General features: G+C 44.9%; 1 protein-coding gene across 2 annotated transcripts in view; it reads right to left on the bottom strand.

Moving 5' to 3' along the window:
- Positions 1–4218: 4218 nt before the first annotated feature.
- Positions 4219–21167, bottom strand: part of Mcu (mitochondrial calcium uniporter) — a 170693-nt gene continuing 153744 nt past the window's right edge. For both annotated transcript variants that reach the window (XM_031348337.1, XM_031348338.1), the window contains exons 5-8: positions 14326–14486; positions 12387–12590; positions 8618–8734; positions 4219–6000 (exon numbers count right to left, since the gene is read on the bottom strand). In XM_031348337.1, the coding sequence (XP_031204197.1) occupies positions 5923–6000; positions 8618–8734; positions 12387–12590; positions 14326–14486 (560 nt within the window). In that variant the 3' untranslated portion in view covers positions 4219–5922. The remainder of the gene's footprint in view (positions 6001–8617; positions 8735–12386; positions 12591–14325; positions 14487–21167) is intronic.

Below are 21167 nucleotides of genomic sequence, written 5' to 3'. Positions count from 1 at the left end.
CTCCATCCCTCCAACCCCTCCATCCTCTCCATCCCCTCCACCCCCTTCATCCCCTCCATCCCCTGCATCCCCTCCATCCCTGGGTTTGTTTTCTGAGTAACCACATCTCTAGCAACTGAGACAAGAAGCCTGTTTGGGGAAGGCAGCCCTTACATTTGTTTTTATGGTCTTAAGCACGTCACTTTTTCCAAATGATTGTGGCTTCTTTCTTCTAAGGGCTCCATTTCCAGAAACTATTAGGGCTTATTACTAGATTGCTAATTTCTAGATTGTGATGGTCAACGGAAGTGGAATCTGCAGGAGCTACAGGTAAACAAGGGGTTGTATGGATCTAACTTTCTCCCCGTTTGGACCCAGGCAACTTGACCATTAGCGTCTTAAGCTGTGGTTTGACGGCAGTGATGGATGACCGTGGGACTCCACAGCAGGCAAGGCTGCTGCCACCTCTGCTTTTAATAGAAAAAAACAAGTCTCTCAGTTTCCTGTCCCTGAGAAGACATCCGACCGAGTGCTCCATATGTGTTTGAAAAAAACAAAGGACGTGTGCCTGAGATAAACCCAGGCTTGCTGCCAAGATTGATTGCGAAGTCAAGGACTTGCACCTGATAGATAGCCCTTTGGTTCTATAAACAAGAATCTCCGGGATGCCAGGATTCCCCCTCCCCCACTCTCGTCAATTCTTTTCTCTTTTAGTTGACCTGCCTTTAAGAATACACAAGAAGGATGCCGAACACCCAGCTGCAAAGCTCACGGACAGTAATTTTATTTTGTTCACATTCCACAGTGCATCCCTAAGAGGTGGTCTCTCTTATTTATGTCACCACAAGGCTGTTATTACAGCTATGGAAAGCAGGAGTAATTCTTCATTATCTGATCTCCCATCTGTGTTTAGCTTTTCCAATAGTTTCAAATGTTCATTTGTATTGCCAGCTTGAATCAGGATTGGACAGTTTTACTATAGACTGCATTTTGAGGTTTCACTTATATGTTCTACATCATCCTGCCTCCTTTTCACTATTGGCTGAAAATGGCCAGTCATCTAATCCACTTATAGAATGTTCCGTATTTCAGATTTGGTTGATTCCTTCTTTATTGTAACACTTAGTGCCCCCTCCGCCATTGCTAATGTTAGCACTTGTTTGTAGTTTTCAATTCTCCTAAAGTATGTGTTACTAGGATTGAAGCCCCCAAATACCCTCGTGACAGGGAAGAAACTTACCACACAGAGGACCGACACATCAGGGAGGAAGGGGAACCAGCTTCCTATTCTGGAGAGATCTCAGGACCAAACTGGGACAGCATTCAACATATAAATGGTACCTGAGTTAGGGGAGTGGGTGAGATTGCCCAAGGGGAGTGTGCCCCACCCAGGATAGGGCATTGTGGGAAGTTAATACTGGCAGGAGACTCTGCAAAGATCTGGAAACTGCTGTCTTGAAGAGGGAAATCCAAGAGCTGAGTCACAGGAGCTGAGATATTTGAAGGAGATGGCCCTGTTTAGCATGTGCCACACTTATGAAGCATATGCAAATGATATGCAAATGTGAACATATAAAGCAGGTAGCTTAACATTCAGCATGATCCCAAGGAAATGACTCAAAAGGTGCTTTTATGGAAGACATGGTATGTGACTTATTAGGGAGAAGAAAAGGAAAGATTGGTGGTACTGAACAACAACAAAAAAAATTAATGGCATTTATGTCACCCTCCTGTAAGGGTCAGAGAACACTGAGGAAGAGGGGGTGGGAAGTGTGTAAGAGCCAGAAGACAGGGTGACAGGCTTCAAAATGCCATCTAGACTTGAAACAATTCCAATTGTGAACTAATAACCATGGCTACCTACAGGCATAAGGCTGGCCCTGTCACAATCTGTCATGGGTGGGGGAGGGGTTCATGAGACCCTATCCCTCGCTGCTAAACTATTGGCTACTGATAGATTCTGGGAGAGGGGGCATCACTGTCATCACTAGGCTCTCAGGGAATGGCTCCATGGTCACACAGACGGCCCCTGTTTAAACTTACTCAGTGGGTCATTAAATAAAATGCATAGGCATGAATTAAGAAAGAGACAAGCAGCAATAGCTGGGACATGTCACTGGAGTCCATGGCCTACATGTGATATAGCTTCCTCTCTTCCTGTTCTTTCTCCAGAGCAATGGTTCATCTGGACCACCGTCTCAACAGGATGGGTGCACAGAGGTAGAAGAAAATGGCGTTCTAGCACCTTTTGGGAAGTGCAGATCATCTGAGGACCCTCTGCTAGCCTCAGCAGAAAAAGCTCAAGTTCCCTCAGCCAAACTGTATTGCCACAGCCAGCGACAGATCGATGCTGATCAGTCTGTCCTTAGTGGTAATTCACAGCTTTAAAAACAGCAAACTAATTCTAACATAAAGATCTTCCCGAAAACTATCATTTATACTTCTGTGAATTTGATTAGATAGTTCACAAGTGGAATCATAGCATGTTGTCTTAATGATTTTTTTTTCCATTTAGCATATTATCGTCACAGTTCATCCATGTTATAGCATGTCAGAACTTCCATCTTTCATGGCCACATCCAGCTGGAATCTCATCTGTTGCTGGAACCTCAGCTGCCACTCTGTCTGTAGAAGTGTGCTGATGGACACTTAGCATTCCTTCCGCCCTTTGGCTGATCTGAATAACGCTGTCATTATTTGAATCCTCAAATTCTTTCTGACACATACCTAAAAGTGGAATTGCTGAGTCTTATGGCCATTCTGTTTAGCTTTGCTTTCAACAAGTATCTACTACTTAGTGGATACTTTGTAAAGTACCCCCGTAGTGGAGCTCATCCATTGTCTCCATTATTTCCCATGAACCTCCACTGAGGTAGATGTTATACCCATGTCTTACAGACAACACAGGCATTTTCAGAAAGAATAACTGCTTGCCCATTTCCCAACCACAATTTGCTTTTCATCTGCCTCAAACCCCCCAGGCAAAGTTGGACAGAATGTTGCATACAGTCAATGGCAAAACAGTTTCACTCTTCCTACTTTCTGCTCCTCTTACCTCAGAGGTATCCCATGAGGCTCTGTAAGCTGCAGGGGAAGGACGGTGGCTCTGCAGGCTCTTACCAGAGCAGCAGCAGGCATATTGTTGTTTTATACACCCTTTGACAATGGTGGTTCCCCATGATAATTTCCTATTTAGTTAGTGATCACTATACATTTGATTCAGTTTCTGAAAATAGTGAATATTTACTTTGGTTTGTTTTTGAACAGCTTTCTGGAGTAGCAGGTAATCAAGGCAGAATGACATAGAAGTGATTTTTTTTTCTCCTTCCGTGTACATTAAAAGGCGAGAACACTAGTTTCAATGCTGTTTTTTACTGACTATAGAGGCGACTTGACCTCTTGGTGTCTCTGAAAAGTTGGGAATATACTATCCATTCATGTTTGGGAAGAATTAGTGACATACAGGTTCTAGCAAGAAAGTTTGCTTTGATATTGCTATTTTTATAAAATGTACTTTGATTTATTTTTTTGTTGTTGTCATCCAGTTTTTTTTTGTTGTTGTTGTCTTTTGTTTGTTTAGGTTTATTTTGTGTATGTGAGTACACTGTCTGTCTTCAGACACACCAGAAGAGAGCAGCTTCGGATCCCATTAGAGATGGTTGTGAGCCACCATGTGGTTGCTGGGAATTGGACTCTTTTTTTTTTTTTAAAGATTTATTTTATTTATTTTATGTGTATGAGTACACTGTAGCTGTACAGATGGCTGTGAGCTATCATGTGTATGGCTGCTCTCCTGCCCCACTCACTCCCGTGTAATTAACTGTAGCTGTCTTCAGACACACCAGAAGAGGGCGTCTGATCTCATTACGGGTGGTTGTAAGCCACCATGTGGTTGCTGGGATCCGAACTCAGGACTTTCAGAAGAGCAGTCAGTGCTCTTACCTGCTGAGCCATCTCGCCAGCCCCGGGAATTGGACTCTTAACTGCGGAGCCATCTCTCCAGCTTTGTTTTTTGAGGTAGGGTCTGACTGTGTAGCTCTCGCTGGCCTGGAACACGCTGGTCTAGAACTCACAGAGATGCACCTGCCTCTGCCTCCTGAGTGAATACTGGGATTAAATCTGGGCGCCACCATACCTAGCCTGTATAAAATAAAACTTTAGACAGAAAAATCTTCCCAGCTGCAATCACAGGAAAGGCAGTTTCTTTCTGGCTTTGTTGTACAGAACGAGATGCCATGATTCAAAAATTGAATAAGTATTTATTGTTCCAGAAGGTACATTGCTTTTTATACATATTTCATAAATGATACAGGATTGTACACGTGTCCAGCATCTTGCTCGCCCCCCCTCGCCTCCCACACTACCCAGAAGATTCGCTCATTGCACTTCTTAAGAGCCCTGCCCGCAAACAGGATAGATGGCTTAAAAACAGTCTGCACAAGGAAAAAGAACAAGGGAGAGGGGACCGAGACATGCATCCTCTTGCTCTGGCAGGCCAGTGACTGCCTGGCAGACGCTGCTGGGCTGGCCTTCAACCTCTGCAAGGCACCTGGAGTCTGGGTTTGTCATTTAAAGGTTTTCTTTCATATGCAATGATCCCAAAAGGAGGAGGAACGAGAAACCCCTTGTCCCAAGAGGAAGGGTGAATCGCGTGAAGGAAACAAACCAAAACCAAACACCCAAGCAGCTGTGTGGCAAGACCCCATCCTCCTTGCCATCCTGTCCCCAGAACAGTTAAAAACAGGACACTAGGCAGAGTGCTTTGACTTCCAGGGCAGGTACCAACTGGGAAGATGACAGAGACCACTCTGATGAGAGGCTTAAGATAAAAAGAATCGGGGTGGAGAAGACAGGCTGAAGGAAGCCATAGGAAGGTACTCCTGGTAAAAAGATAGCTGCACCCTTTGAGATCCGCCCTTGATTTCCAACAACTGGGGTGGTGGAGTTGTGAGGGCACATGATGGTGAGGAAGCGGGTGTCTTAGATTTAGAGAGTATCCTGATTCTGAAACAGACCCCGGAGCCTGATTTTTAGCCGATTTGTAAACCTTACATCCTCCTCCTTTGGTAACACGGATGAGCACTGGCCTTGTGATCCGCGGTGTGCGGGAGGTGGGGATGATCAATGGGATCAGTATATAAAGAAAGGAATCGTCTCCTCCTCTCAAGACTAATTAAGTAAAAAACCAAACCAAACCACCCCCAATACAACAAAACCCTCATGCAGTATTGCCAGTGACCTGTAGACACTGATTCAGAGTCCGGGGAGATAGACATGAGGTCTCATTAAGAGATAATCCAAGTGACAATCATCAAACAATCATAAATTAACTCCAATGATTATGTGGGTAAAAGCAGTGTGACCGACCAGTATCTGTAAATAGGTAGGTGGTCAGAAAAGGGGTGCAGGACCGAGAGGTTCCGGTAACTTCGCAGAGACTGGGTTCAGCTTAAAATGAAGGCTTAGCCACACTGGCCCAGACTCTGCCAATCTCGTATCAGATTTGATTTTCTTATATACTTATTTATTCCTATGTCAAAAATAAGAAACTTTAAATTAAAAAACAAAAACAAAAAAACCTAGAGCTGAGTGGGGTGCTGGTGTGTTAGTGTTTCGCAGACCCTGCAGAGACGCAAGAAGCAAACACCCCATCATCATTCCCCTCCCAGCTGCCACTGCGGCTTCATTCTCATCCGGAAACCGGAAACGGAGATGCTTAAGACAAGATTCGCTAAGCCCTTTGCACCTGGATCCCACGATGCCTGATCCGCAGCACTTAAGATCCCTTTTTCCCCTAAGATCCATTTTGTGTTTTGTTTTTAGAATTAAAGGTAAAAATCCTCTACCCCACGCGGCCCCAGCCTCCACCTGCCATGCTTTAATTAAAAAGGCGTGAGTTACAAACAGGCGGCGCTCTCTGCCGGGATTCCCGTTCATCTCGGATCATTCCTTTTCTCCGATCTGTCGGAGGGGCAGATGTACTTGTAACGGGTCTCTCAGTCTCTTAAGATCCATTTCTGCCTATAAGAGAAACAGCAGGTGAGGGAAGGCAGGCAGCTAACAAAGCCCGAAGCAACCAACATCAATGCCTACCGAGGCAGGGAACCCACCAAGGCAGGGAACAGGCTCTCCGTCCTTACCTTCCTCTTAGGAACCCTCAAGGCAGAGCTGCCCACCCAGCCTCAGCAAAGCAGACGTGCCCAGGGGTTATAAGGAGCCCAGCCTAAGGATGCAGGGACCGTCTCAGACACTCAGACAGCCTTTCTCCATAAACCTTTAGGAGGAGCCAGTCTTAATTTCTGGCATTTAAGATTTTATTTACTTATTCATTCAATATCTTTTTAAGTATTTTACTCAGTGAATTTTTGTTGATTTTTTTTTTCTTTTTTTAAGACAGGGTTTTTCTATGTATCCCTGGCTGTCCTGGAACTCATTCTGTAGACCAGGCTGGCCTTGAACTCAAGAGATCTGCCTGCCTCTGCCTCCCAAGTGCTGGGGTTAAAGGTGTGCACCACCATGTTTGGCTTTTGAGGTGGTCTCACTCTGTAGCCTGGGTTTAGAAGCCTTCCTACGTCAGACTTCAGTGCGAGGATTACAGGTGAGAGTCTTAACTCTGCTACAACAGCATTAAAGGGAGATAGATGTGCAGGCAACTGGAGCGTCCTTAGAGCCGGTCGCGTGCTTGGGTTTCATCCTTAAGCAGTTGTATTAATTAGCATGGGTGGGGCTAACATTCTTCTGTTTGTACTGGTCAAGAGATGACTGGCCAGTATTACCTGTGGCTCATGACTTCATGAAGCCACAGAAGGCAATATGAGTGTGCACTTACACACACACATTCTCTCACACACAGACACACACAATTTACATACTCACATGTAACATGATCATACACACCCGCAAACACACATAAGGCACACAGATACACACACACTCACACATAGATGTATACAGACACAGAGAGACAGACACACACACAGACACACAAACACACACTCATATGCTCACAAATTCACAGACATACACAAACATATACATATGTACCTCACACACAGACACATACAGAGAGATAGAGACACACATAGACACACACACACACAGACATTGACACACACACAGACAAACACACACAGAAATGGACATATACACATACCACGCAGAGACATGAACATACATACACACCACACACATACACAGACATGGACACACACACACACCACACAGAGACATGGTCACACACACATACACACACACATGGACACACATACTCACAAACCACACAGAGACATGGCCACACACACTCACACAGCACACACATACACAGACATGGACACACACTCACAAACCACACAGAGACATGGACACACACACACCAAACACACACACACACACACATATGGACACACACACAAACCATACAGAGACATGGTCACACACATACACACACACACACACACACAGACATACATACTCACAAACCACACAGAGACATGGCCACACACACTCACACACCACACACATACACAGACATGGACACACACAAACCACACAGAGACATGGACACACACACATACCACACACATACACAGACATGAACACACACACACACACCACACGGAGACATGGGCGTACACATACACACTCACACAAACACACCAGAGAAAGACAGCCAAGCGCTCTGAGGTAGGAAGGCTTTCTGGCCACTGCTGAGAACCTCTGCAGTCACAAGAGTATGGGGGAACAAATGAGGATCTATTCACCAAAATCAAAGGAACTGCAGGAGTTTGGAAGAGGGGAAGCTTCGGCCTTTAAAGGCACCGCACCCGGGCAATCTGCCCAGCCCTCACGGCTCTCCACAGTTCGTCTTTGGCTATGGCTTCCATCCAGTTTACTTGGATCAATCATTGAAGAGAGATTAAAAGGAGAGGAAAACAACAAGAAAACAGAAACAAAAAACTTCAGGTGACTCTAGTTCAAAACCAGGTTGCTCTGAAGAACTGATTATGAAAAAAGAAAAAAAATAACTCTAAAAATTCCAGTGTGTTTGTGTCAACAGCACGGCTGGGGCTCGCCGTTTTCACGCCTGAAAGATAAGGCCAAGAGCTGTGCTGGGCACAACGTGTACGACCAGTGTATGCCCAGTCCCAGTACGGTGCAGGAGGGGCTGAGGAGGAGCGTCACCCGGAGTTTGAAGCTTGCCTAAGGCAGGCATCCAGCCAGACCTGTCTCTTCAACAACAAACAGCGAACCTGGCTGGGGTGCCGCTCAGTCAGCAGAGCACTAGCCTAGCAAGCCTGAGGTCCTCACCTCTACCCTCAGCATCATCAACCCTAATGGAAGGTGGAGGCAGGAGGACCAGGAGTTCGAATCACCCATAACTGCTTTATAGTGAGTTCAAGGACAACCTGGGTGATAGACGACACTGTCTTAAAACAAACAAACAGAAAAATATCCTTCTAACAGGAAACCAACCCCCTTAAAAAAACAAAAAACAAAAAACAAAAAAACAAAAACCAACCTTCTAGCTAAATAAAGTTTTTATTAACCACCTTTAAACAGGAAACGGTGGCTGGGTCCCTCCTTCCGGCTGCCCGGTTGAAGGACCACAGTTATCGATAATAATGATGCTAGAACTTACCTGAGCAATTGCATCCTTGAGCTGATTGTATTTCTCTAGATCGAAACGTGACTTTTTGGCTCCTTTATGGAAAAATAATAAGTATTGTCTGTCTCTGGCTTCTGGATAAACATATTCCTATGACACAAAGGAGAAGTTAGCCCATTAGTCCTCAGCAGTAGTATTCTAAAGACATTTATTAACTGCTGGTTGATAATTCACTGTTGATTAGATTCAATACAAGAAGTACACATTGACAGACCTCTTGTGCTCTCATGTTTGCGGAGCTGGCCTGAATCCTGGGCTCAAGCTATCCTCTTGCCTCATCCCCCCAGGCAGCTGGGACTACAAACACTTGCCCCGTTCCAGGCTTCGGTTGCTCTTTCTCGGGCAGAATCTATTCATTTCCAGTGCTACCTGGTATTGCACTGTAGACCATCAGAGGGTTAGCATCGTCTCTACCACGGCTAAGCTGGGATGATTACAGGTATGTGCTAGCATGCCTGGATTCACCCGATTTTATTATTTCAAGGCATTTGCTCTCTTACAAAGATTCTCTAGGTTGAGAAACGTAGTGTATCATTGTAATGATTCTGACATCAGGTGTTGCTTAGCAGTCATTAGGTCATGGTGCTAACTAGAGATGCTAGTTAGCTAAGCCAACATTTAGCCTAAGAAATTACGTATATTTAAATCTGGTCAGAGGTGTGACCAGACTGTTTACTACTGCTATGTCATAACTTGTCACTTGGGGGCAGTAACAATACTCTGAAAGTCCAGTGGAGCACGGAACACAGGACAGACACAGTGTTAAAGATGCAAGCACATGATAGTGAGGAAGAGCTGCCTCTGTGTTCCAGACTAACTCCACAGTAACACAAAGCCCTAGTGGACGTGTACAAGGCAGAGCTCTCTGGGGCAGTGTCACCCCACAGCCCCTCCCTCCCAGCCCAAGCTGGCCTAGAAGTCTCTGTGTAAATCAGGATGACCTTGAACTTGCAACACTCTCCTGCCTTAATTACCTACCTGCTAGAATATGGCTGTGTGACACATACCTAGCATCTTTGGTATTTCTATTGTTATTCTAGATCCAGATGACTTAGTTTTCAGAAATAACTACTCACAAATGAACTCCACAGAAGGGAATGTGATATAAATATTTATCGGAAAGGGAAGCTTGGGGACAGGACACAGGAGTTCATTTCCTGGGCCTACGGTTTTCAACATTCTTATCCTAACAAGCCTTACTTCCTCATCTGTACAATGGGTATGTATTTACAGAATTGAGACTAACTAAATGAGTTATATTTAATATAACTATATTTAATGCTTTTGATGTAAAATATATGATTCACCCCGGGAAAAGGTGCACAGACATTTTCGCAGATGCGAGAGGGCTTAATCTTTTCATAATCAGAGAAATGCAAAACCCATAGGAAAATGCCATTTTTTAAAAAATTTTGCTGACTGACTGGCAAGAATATGTTAAAAACAGTTTCTGAATTGAAGATGTTAACTGGAAAGGTTCGAGTGTGTGCCCAAGGGTGTGTATGCCGTTTATTTTGTTTGTTCATTTCATTCAGCCCTTGAGATAGAAGGAACCACGTTACAGGGCAAGGGAGCAAGATGTGGACAACACCAGGCTACGCAGGTGCGGTAGAGCATGCCTGTAACCCCGGCACACGGGAGGGCCCAGGCCACACGGAGTTACAAAGTGCAAACGTCCCCAAAGCAAGCAAAACTTTCCACACACACACACACACACACACACACACACACACACACACAAGTAAAAGATAATAGTATAGTCTCCTTAAAAGGAAAAGACACTGAAGCAATAATTGTGAGACAGCACAGGGCAACAGAATAGTACACTGTGGTGTTTCAAGAGAAAAGGGAGACAGGGAGCTGTAGGAAACAATTAAGTGTTCCTGAAAGGTGGGAGTTTCAGTAAGCTTTGACATAGGGCAGAAAGGAGCAGGGGGGCTTTCCAGATTGAAGAATGGCATGGGAAGGGAGGGAAGGGGAGGGGAGTGGAGGGGAGAAGAGGGAGGGGAGAGGGGATGATGGGTGTCTTGGGGACTAGAACACAGTGCAAACACAGGTGAGCTGAGAGACATTTAAGAATGGACAGTGTGGATTGTGAAAGCCCTGGTGAGAAGGAGGGAGAGGGAAACTGAGGCAGGCTGCCAGGCAGATGACATGCTTGCCGGCTCTGCTCCCTCAGTGACTGCTGTGAGTCACAGGATCACAGCAGATCTGGGTGAGCATTCAGAGGACCGGACAGTCCACTTTCCGCCTTCTCTTCTAGGTATGTATGGGAGCTGGGAACGGTTAAATACAATCCCCACGCTTTTGTTTCCCCACACAAACCTAGATGCGCACTCACTGACCTAACGGCAGAAAGGAAATGCCCAGTTCGAAATCAGCCGCATGAAGCAACTTTTAGTCTGCTTTAGACATGAAAGCGAACCCAGGGAGCCTGTGTGTCTTGGCCGATTCGAATGTTTGTTATCCAAGGCTTTGCGGATTAGATCCAGTATGAGAGACAAAGACAAGTGCTGCAAGGGCTTAGCAGTGGAGCATGGGGCTCAGGCACAGCTCAGCGGTGGAGCGTGGGGCTCAGGCACAGCTCAGCGGTGGAGCGTGGGGCTCAGGCACAGCTCAGCGGTGGAGCGTGGGGCTCAGGTACAGGTCTGCAGTGGAGCATGGGGCTCAGGCACAGCTCAGCGGTGGAGCGTGGGGCTCAGGCACAGCTCAGTGGTAGAGCGTGGGGCTCAGGCACAGCTCAGTGGTAGAGCGTGGGGCTCAGGCACAGCTCAGCGGTGGAGCATGTGTCTAGGTTCAGCTCAGCGGTAGAGCGTGTGTCTAGGTTCAGCTCAGCGGTGGAACGTGTGTCTAGCATACAAGAGACTCTCAGTTTGATCACTGGCACATTAAAAAAAAAAAAGCTATAACCCATCATACGTTTCAAAATGACACCATGGATTTCCATGACACTTGAACCAACAAAACCTGTCAACAAAACTTAGTTCTAGATCCTGGCATTCACTAAGCTGGCCTTGGTTGATAGAGAACTGACTGAGGACAAACTGGCTGCGTACCTACTGGTCACCTCTTTTACGAAGTCAAAACATCCTTGAATGTACACAGAAGCAGCTTAGAGCTTAGTCTACGCATTCGATTAATTATAAGGAATTCTCCTTTCTAAGGATTCAATAAAAAAATGTATGATACCAACCGTTAAAGTAATTACATAAATACAGAAAATCAAGCCAGTAGGGCTGGGATGTAACTCAGTGACAGAGCACCTGTCTAGTGAGGGTTTGAGCCTCAGAACTTAAAATAATATTAAAAATAACAAACATGGGCTGGAGAGATGGCTCAGTGGTTAAGAGCACTGACTGCTCTTCCAGAGGTCCTGAGTTCAATTCCCAACAACCACATGGTGGCTCACAACTATCTGTAATGGGGCTTCAATGCCCTCTTCTGGTGTGTCTGAGGACAGCAGCAGTGTATGCACATGAAATAAATAAATTAATTTAAAAAACAAATAACAAACAAATATCAAGCAAAATGGCAAACATGTCCTGTACGGAGGCACACTCTTCTGTGCTTACTTGTCTTACCACAATCTCAATTCTGGAAGCATCTATACACATGTATCCTAGTGGCCCAGGGCATGTCCTACACATCCCTCTCCATGTTTAGCACCTCCAACAGTGCCGACATGGGACTGAGAGCTGGCCTTGTACGCTCCATTCCCATTTGTAAAAAGAGGACTCCTCACCTGGCGCGTCATTACAAAATACGCGTACATGGCCATGGCACTTCCGTATGTGATGAAGTAGGTGACGGGCTCCATGATGTCCCAGGAGTATTCCCACCAGGTAAGCCGGGCCAAAATGCCAAATTGTGTGGCCATGTAGGCGAGGCCTCCCCATAGCACCAGAGTGGTCCTCTTCTCCGCTTTCCTGCTAATTTCAATTCGCACCTATTGGGCACATGTGGACAACATTAGTCACTTGCTCTTAGAACTAACTCGCAACTCTTTAAACTGCTCTACGTCCACTAATGGAACTGGGCCTACGACCAAGCTGGAGTTGAGTCCAGCAAACATGACCGGTTTCCTAATTAACAGCGGAAGTGTTCACTGAACAGAAGTCTACAGCAACAGCTAAGACTTCTGTGTGCTTTATTAGAGTTTTGCCCTGGAAGTAGGTTCATCCATCTGCAAGGCTAACTTTTTTGAAAGGGAAGAATAAAAGCCACAACGTCTGCTTCCGGGGATGCCAGACAGCATCCATTATCAGTTCCCATTCAAACGTCTCATGGCAGAACAAGAGAGCAAGTGAGCCGTCTGTGGGTGCCGAGTCAATGTACTCAGGACGAGGTCTGCACACAGGCAAGGACACTGCATGATTGTGGCACACGGTGGTACCAATGTGGTAACAACCATCCTTATGAGAGCACAGGCACAATATTAAAGGGACTTACTCTCTTCCTCGATCCCAATTATCTAGTTTCTTAAAATGGAAACATAGTTCCACACCACACTGTTGTTTTGGTCAGTGAGGAGCTACATATATTATGTGCTCCCACAAGACAGTGTGTGATTCACGTGTTTGTGGTGATGCTGGCGAAGGTAAGGCCACTGCATTGTTAGCACATCAAAGGGTGACGTGATTCCTGAAGGCAATGGACAGCTATGCTACGGGGAAGGTGTTTTCTAAACTATACATTCTATTGCTAAGTTAGAGGCTATATTACACAAGCCTCATACATGTAGGGTGACCATATCGCAGACTGTGATGAGAGGCCAAGGTGAATGAGGACCCAGACTATCTAGGTCTGTGCAAAGACCCTCTGAGGTTCCCACAGAGACAGGAACCTCTCAGAGACATTTCTCAGACTGTATCCCCATGAGTCAATGAGCTGTGGCTGCACCTGTAACATCATAAACATTCAGGTTAATGTGTTCGCTACGAAATATTCTAAAAGGTGTAAAAGAGAAAAATCAATCATGACTAATGTTGTAATTAATTACTAATGAATGTTTTAGGGCATTATATTACTTCTGATTGTCCTTTGTGTGTAAGTATAGATGCGCATAGGAATATGAATAACACCTGACTCATTAGCAGCTGGTGAGATGCTCAGTGGGTGAGAAGCTCAGTGGCTGATGGCGTGAGTTCTATCCCTGGGACCCACACTAAAGGAGAACACCAACTCCTGCCCATTGTCCTCCATCCTCCAAATGTGCTCACAGCGGCGTATGGGTATCCATGGATTTATAAGTAAACAAATTCAGTTAAAAAAAAAAAACCTGGATCACGTCCACACTGGCTTAGGATTTACTTTCTGAATCTACAATAGAATGGCTATTTTCTATAACAAATTAAGTTTACATAAAGAGTGTTCCATAGGCTATTCATCTGATCTCCAATCAGAAGCTCCCTGGGTCAGTAGTGTTCTAGTCTTTGTGTCAGCAGTGGTAAGTCTGGTATGGGGTGGTACAAAGGGACCTCAGGGCTCTTGGTCTGTTACTGAGCTTCAGACAGTTCCCTGGAAGTCCTCTTTGGCTGTGACTGAAACTTCTTTAGTGGTTCAGATCAACAAGTTAATGGGCCAATTCGAGTGAGTGGTCCTAACTGTATCAAAGTGAGACACGGAAACCCCTGTATACTAGGGGGAAGGGTAACACAGGGGAAGTGTGAAGGGGTCCTCACCTTCTCCAGGGGGGCCAGCTGCTGCCTGAGGTCCTCTAACCTCTCCACAAGCTCCCGCTCCTTGTTAAGCTGATGCTGCTCAATGCACAGTGTGGTGTAGAGCTGCTGGACCAGCGTCTTCACATCATTCAGCGTTGCTGCGTTTTCATGGCTTAGGAGGTCTGAGAGAAAGAGGTTTGGAACTGGGATCAGGATGTGGTGTACGAGAGAAGAAGGATAAAAAAAGACATGGTGCCTTAAAATAAAGTAAAATGATGACTGAATATCTTAGCCAAGAGATGGCTCAGTGGGCAAAGGGGCCTGCCACCAAGGCTGATGACCTGAGTTCAATCCCAGGGAATGACACGGTGGGAGGAGAGAAGTGACTCCCACGAGTTGTCCTCTGACCTCCACACGTGCACACAAGTACCCACACACCTGTGCACCTACATAAATAAATAAACATGTAATCCACACTGAACACTTTTAATGAAGAACTGCTATTTCCAGAACTATTAGTAAATGACAAGGCCTCAAGTAGTTCATCCATTACAGGAGACCTTTGCACTAAACCGAAAAACTTTTTTTTTTTTTTTTGGTTTTTCGAGACAGGGTTTCTCTGTGTAGCCCTGGCTGTCCTGGAACTCACTCTGTAGACCAGGCTGGCCTAGAACTCAGAAATCCACCTGCCTCTGCCTCCCAAGTGCTAGGATTAAAGGCATGCGCCACCACTGCCCGTCTGAATAATTGGTTTTTTGTTTTTTGTTTTGTTTTGTTTTGTTTTTAAATCAGTCTACATATCAAGGAAGTAAATTCACATGAGGACAACTGGAAAACTTTGTAATCAAGCACCCATTATTTTATTCATGGGTGTACAAGTACTATAAATACAGACATGACCAAGGGAAACCCCCAGTGGTAGGAGTGGCTGGGGAGCGTGTCTAGCATACCAGGCCATGGGCTCAATCCCCAGTCCTAGAAAACAGCAATAGTCCCAACAGACAGATGAACACAAAAACCTTAGGACACATGTTCAAAACCAGCCAGGAGGGTCAGTGTCAGCATCACTATGACTCTTTATTAAATGTTTGGTCTGTCATTTATCCGTGGCCCTTGACATTTTTGTTTATGATTTTCCCACTTAGACAGTTCTAAGGAAAAAATATATAGCATTTCAAAGTTGCAAATGATAAGGGCAATACATACATACATACATACATACATACATACATTCATACATACATACACCTTCACTCTAATCATCTGATAATGCACACTGTTCCCCCCAGCACACCAGCCAACTTTTCTACTCAACCTTGTTTAGTGAAGGCTGAGAACAGCTGTTTTGGCCTCTGTATCATGCTGTGAAGGACAAAGTTATGAAAATGACCAAACAGATGAAACTCTTTGACTCAGTATCTTCTATTATGGGCAGCAGTGTTTCCAAAAAACCTAAAATGTGTTTTGAGTCTATAATGAACACTCAGCTACATTCCAAGCCCTGATCAGTCCTTTCCCAGATCAAAACATGGCCCAAAGAACATCAACCATTTATTGAAAATATTTTTCAACATAATTATCACAAAAGTTAATCAACGAAGAAATCTGTGTAAGGCCGGGACGTAGACTGGAGAACAGATGATAAAGCATCCAACATGGGATCTTCCAGAGTGTCCGTAAATGCTTACGGAGTCCACAGGGATGTAGACAAGACCTCCGTGAGGTCTCTTGAAGCCATCCATGACAACGGGATCCTCCCTGAGGCAGAGCTGCAAGCTCACATGGGAACACAGCATTTCCACACAAGGACACTACGTTCTAGACCGTATTTCCTCTGTAACCTGTCCAGAACCTTGGTGGGACTTGGTGGGACCCGCTGCTCCAACTCCCAGGCCAGGAGTTGAGCTAAGATGCTGTAACCCTCAGGACTCCCCCTGCAACTCAGTTCTCTTTTGAAAAGATAAGCCCTGAAGGAATTACCTGTGGTTAAAAGAATTCTCTCCCAAATAGGATCTGCGTGCTGTGGTAGTTTGAAGGAGGATGGCCCCATAGGCTTGTATGTTTGAATGCTTGGTCCCCAGTTGGTGAAACTGTTTGGGGAGCACTAGATGTGGCCTTGTTGGAGTGGTGCGTTATGTATGAGAAGTGGGCTTTGAGGCTTTGAGAGCTTCTAGCCATGCCCAGGGTGCTCATGCCCTGCGGCTTTTGGGACAAGATGTGGGCTCTCGGGTTCTGCTCCACGTCCACGCCTGCCTGCTGCCATGCTCCCGCTCCCTGCTCTGATGCCATGGACTTGCATCCCACTGGAACCATGAACTCAGACAAACCCTTCTATAACTTGCCTTGGTAATGATGGTGTTTTATCACAGCATTTGGAAATAAGGTTTACATTGTTTTAGCAAATCATTAAAAATGTGTTAGTTAAAGAAAAAAAAAAGGGCTGGAGAGATGGCTCAGCGGTTAAGAGCACTTGACTGCTCTTCCAAAGGTCCTGAGTTCAAAACCCAGCAACCACATGGTGGTTCACAACCATCCGTAATGAGATCTGATGCCCTCTTCTGAGGTGTTGAAAGACAGCTACTGTGTACTTACATAAATAAATAAATAAATAAATAAATAAATAAATAAATAAATAAATAAAAAACTTCAGACTATAGGTTCTCCCATATAGAATTCATTAGTTAATTAATTAAGAGACACTGTCTTATTCTGTAGCTCAGGCTGGCCTTGAATTCATCTCATGACTGTCTCCTGAGCTGGGATCTCAGGCAAGCACCACCATGTGGCGAAATGTATTTTTCTATCCACCTTCCTGTGCTCACTAAGGCAGTACATCTTTTTTTTTCTTCTGCAGGGCCAATGTGGTAGTTTTCTCATTCCACAGTCACAGAACAGTTTCTTCCAAAGTTTTTTGTTTGTTTGTTTTTACTTCTTTTAATATATTTAATGTTTTTTTTCCTTCTTTGAACTCTGAACTCTGATCCACACTTCCGCTGTCCCAATGGTTCTACATACTGTCCTCCCATACATTCAATGTTGCATGTAAACGGTGGCAAAAGTTCATGACTCCAAGTCCTGCTGGTAAATAAGAAAAACAAGCAATGGGGCGTGGGGTGGGGGGTGGTTGTAGGGTGCACAGGACAGACAGACTACGGACACAGGGAGCCGGATGGACGGAGGCGGGATGGAAGGAGAGCAACACACGGACACGGGACAGACCTCATCCAAACAAGTATAGCAGGATGGTTGGGGTGAGGGGAAGGAGGAAATCCTTACCAACTGGCACGGAAGGGCACGGAGCCTCTCACTAGGTAAGGGAAGTGGGTTAGTTAGGCTTGTATGCCTGGCTGATGTGAGAAATTGGAGTGTGTTTCCCAGAATGCCTTTCTCTGAGTGGCTCCGAGCCAGAGAGAGATCTAGGCGAGATTTTTGGAAGGAGAAGTGATGCCAATGGCACCACGCTTTGGAGAATGCTGAGGTTAGGAGAGAGGCCAATGGCAGAGATGCCTACAGATGCCAGGTGCGCCCACTCTCCCCTGCATTTGCAGCATTTGTTGGTTAGCAGCAAATTTAGGCCCAGAACCTGATGCAGCCTTCTAAAAATGGCCTGTCCAAGATGGGGCCCACTAACCACATGCTTCTGTTTATTTTTAACAAATTATCTATCTTAAACTGATGAGTAATATACACACACATATATATGTATATGTATATGTATACATATATATACATATACATATACATATATATACATATATATATACATATATATATACATATACATATATATATACATATATATATACATATATATACATATATATATATACTATCAATATGCTATTTTGAAATGGCTAAATACAGATATTTATTGTTTTACATACATTTTTGTAATGAGAATACAAAATCTACTCTTACTACTGTTCAACAATAAAATGTGTTGGTAAACTTACCCACCTCCTGTTTGTTTGTTTAATCTTCTAACAGTTCTATTACTTCCCATGTGTTATAATTGAAAAATTCAGCTCTTCATCTACAGTTCACTTACGTATGGCTACTATATTTGACAGGGCAGAAATGAAACATTTTTAATATCACAGAGTTTTCTTTTTTGGAACTGGGAATTGAACTCAAAGCTCCATGCCAGAAAGTTCTATTTAACAACACAGAAGGATTTCTTTACTATATTAAGGCACTTCCTCACAGTTCTCCATTAAAATCTGGATACGCATGGATTTCCAGTTCCTAATGACTTGTCAGTCATCCATGGTGCCAAAGCTCAACATTCCTGACTTTTCTCTGACCCTCTGAGCTCCCCCTCCTCTTCAGCTGTAGCTGTAACTGTAAAAGGTCTTTTTCCTACCATGAATATTTTCATGCCTGTGTATGGGTATATGTGTGTACTCATGTATGTCCATGTGCTGGGAAGCCAGAGACAGGCAAAGACATATGTGTGTGTGTGTGTGTGTGTGTGTGTGTGTGTGTGTGTGTGTGTGTGTGTGTGTAGAGGCTGGAGGATAGCCTCGAGTGTCATCCTCAGAACATCGTTCACTACCTTTGACACAAGGTCTGGCCTGGAGCTTACCATCAGGTTAGACCAGTTGGCCAGTGAGCCCCAAGGATCTGCCTGTCTCTGCCTCCCCAGCGCTGGGTATGTGCCATCGCACTAGACTCATCCTACATGTTCAGAGAACTGTGCGGTGAGCACCGTCCTGATTAACTATCTCCCCAGCCCCTTGCCATAAATCTTTATTCTATAATATTCACATGGCTCTGCTTCACTAACTGAAATGTGACCAATACAAATGGCAGAAACAGTATGCATGCTATGCTGCCCTTTGCCCAAAATATGTATACATACTTGCTTCTGTGCTATAAAGGATCGATCACTGGGGAACAGGGAGATTGGGTGAGTTTTATGTAAGATTATTTTAGAACTTAGAACCTTATGAATGTGTTCTCTATTCTATCATAACCACAAACCGACATACCACCCAATGCTTTTTAACAGCAATTTAAAAAAAAAAAAGGAAAATGGTAAGTTGTAGGTCACACAGATGAACTCTAGACCTGGCTGAAAGGAAGTCAGCCTTTAGACTCCGCCCTGGTAGAGACTTGGTGGAGTCAGAGTTTAGGATTCATGTGTCAGGTGGCCTTAACAAGGGTGATATGGCTGTAAGTACTGTCAAGACACAGACGACAAGAATAACCCAACCCTTGACCCGGAGAAGAAGTGACTGAAGATGAGGTCATAGGACATGGAAAAGCCTCTAATGGCTTAGCAGTAGTGGATTGAATCCTGCCCATCTCTCTCTCTCCTCTCTCTCTCTCTCTCTCTCTCTCTCTCTCTCTCTCTCTCTCTCTCTCACACACACACACACACACACACACACTCACACACACACACTGTTTACCAGCATACACACTCTGTACACTCCATCAGTCCCAGAATAATAATAACAGCAGAGAGCTATGCTAATATAATGAGCTATGGAAATTCTCATTACCCGCAAACATAATCTGAGAAGCTTTTGGCTTTCTGGGCCTCTAACAAGGCGGTCATTATCCCTGGTCAGTTAGCCTTTTCCACCTCACTCCTTGAGTCAAATCATTACGAAGTGAGCTCTCTAGCTTCCTGCGGATGGCTAAATGGGAAGTGGCTTTCCTGGTGTCAATCTTGATGATTCTCCTGAGCAGGGAAGTCAGCTCCTCTTGTGACATGGCTACACTCCCTTCCTTTCCAGGAAGAGAAAGGTAGTTAGCTGCTCCTCTTGTGACATGGCTACACTCCCTTCCTTTCCAGGAAGAGAAAGGTAGCTGCGCTTCGGGCTTTATGTTCCTTTTGCAGGCTTACTTCTGTTTGAGACCTCAATGGCGACCAGCCATTGACATGACTGCTAAAAGAACGTGCCAGAGCTGGCAACTAGCCTTCCTGTTATGGCGTGTCTTCTTGTTCCAACCTGGGATACAGGTCCTCTTGTTCCCCTGGCTTAGGCACAAGGCTGTCAACATTTAAGGACTCACACCACCTACAGCCCGCTATCCCTTATAAACATGGCGTGTAGCCATTCCGGACTGAGTATGAATGAGCCCTCTGTCTCTGGAGCTTGGTGTGTGTGAATTACAGTTTATATGACAGAGTAGTTTTAGTTCTTAAAAGCCACACGGCACCACCACACACACAATTTTTTAAAGCAATCTATGAAGCCAGATGTGGTGGTGACACCTAGACTGCAGACAGTAGAGGAGGAGGTGTGGTAGGAGGGGGAAAGGGTGGTAGGAGGGGGGGGAAGGTGGTAGGAGGGGGGAAGGGTGGTAGGAGAGGGGAAGGGATGGTAGGAGAGGGGAAGGGATGGTAGGATTGATAACCTGAGGCCGGCCCAGCTCTTTACTATGACTGGCTCAAAGACCAAAGATAAACAAAAAGTTCTTCAAGGATTCTGCCGAGTTTACCAAATCTCACCCCTTGGGTTACAGTTCTCTCCATAAATTTCAGACTTTCGACCCTGAGAACTCAATATCTCAATCTCTCTCTAGCGAAGCTGGGCAGATATCTCATAGTTTTGAGACACAGAAAAAGGAAAAAAAAATCACCCATGAATCAAATATAATTCCTCCTACGATCAGTTTCGGCTTTAGTTTTCCTTAATCCGCTTGAGAGCAGCCTCATTTAAAAAACGAAAGCACTTATTTCTGTTTGAAAACACCGGCAAATTATTGGATCAGTCATAATGTCAAGTGAAAGCCCTTAGTGTGTGCCACTGTATACGGAAGCTCATATAGTTACTTTCCCGAGTTGCTACTCCTCATCTGTTTTCTCTCTCTCTCTCTCTCTCTCTCTCTCTTCCTTTCCCTCTCCCTCT

This window comes from Mastomys coucha, unplaced genomic scaffold (assembly GCF_008632895.1).
Source record: "Mastomys coucha isolate ucsf_1 unplaced genomic scaffold, UCSF_Mcou_1 pScaffold3, whole genome shotgun sequence".
NCBI lineage: Eukaryota > Metazoa > Chordata > Mammalia > Rodentia > Muridae > Mastomys > Mastomys coucha.
The sequence above is the reverse complement of the archived record's forward strand: the minus strand, read 5'-3'. Positions and strand labels throughout refer to the sequence as shown.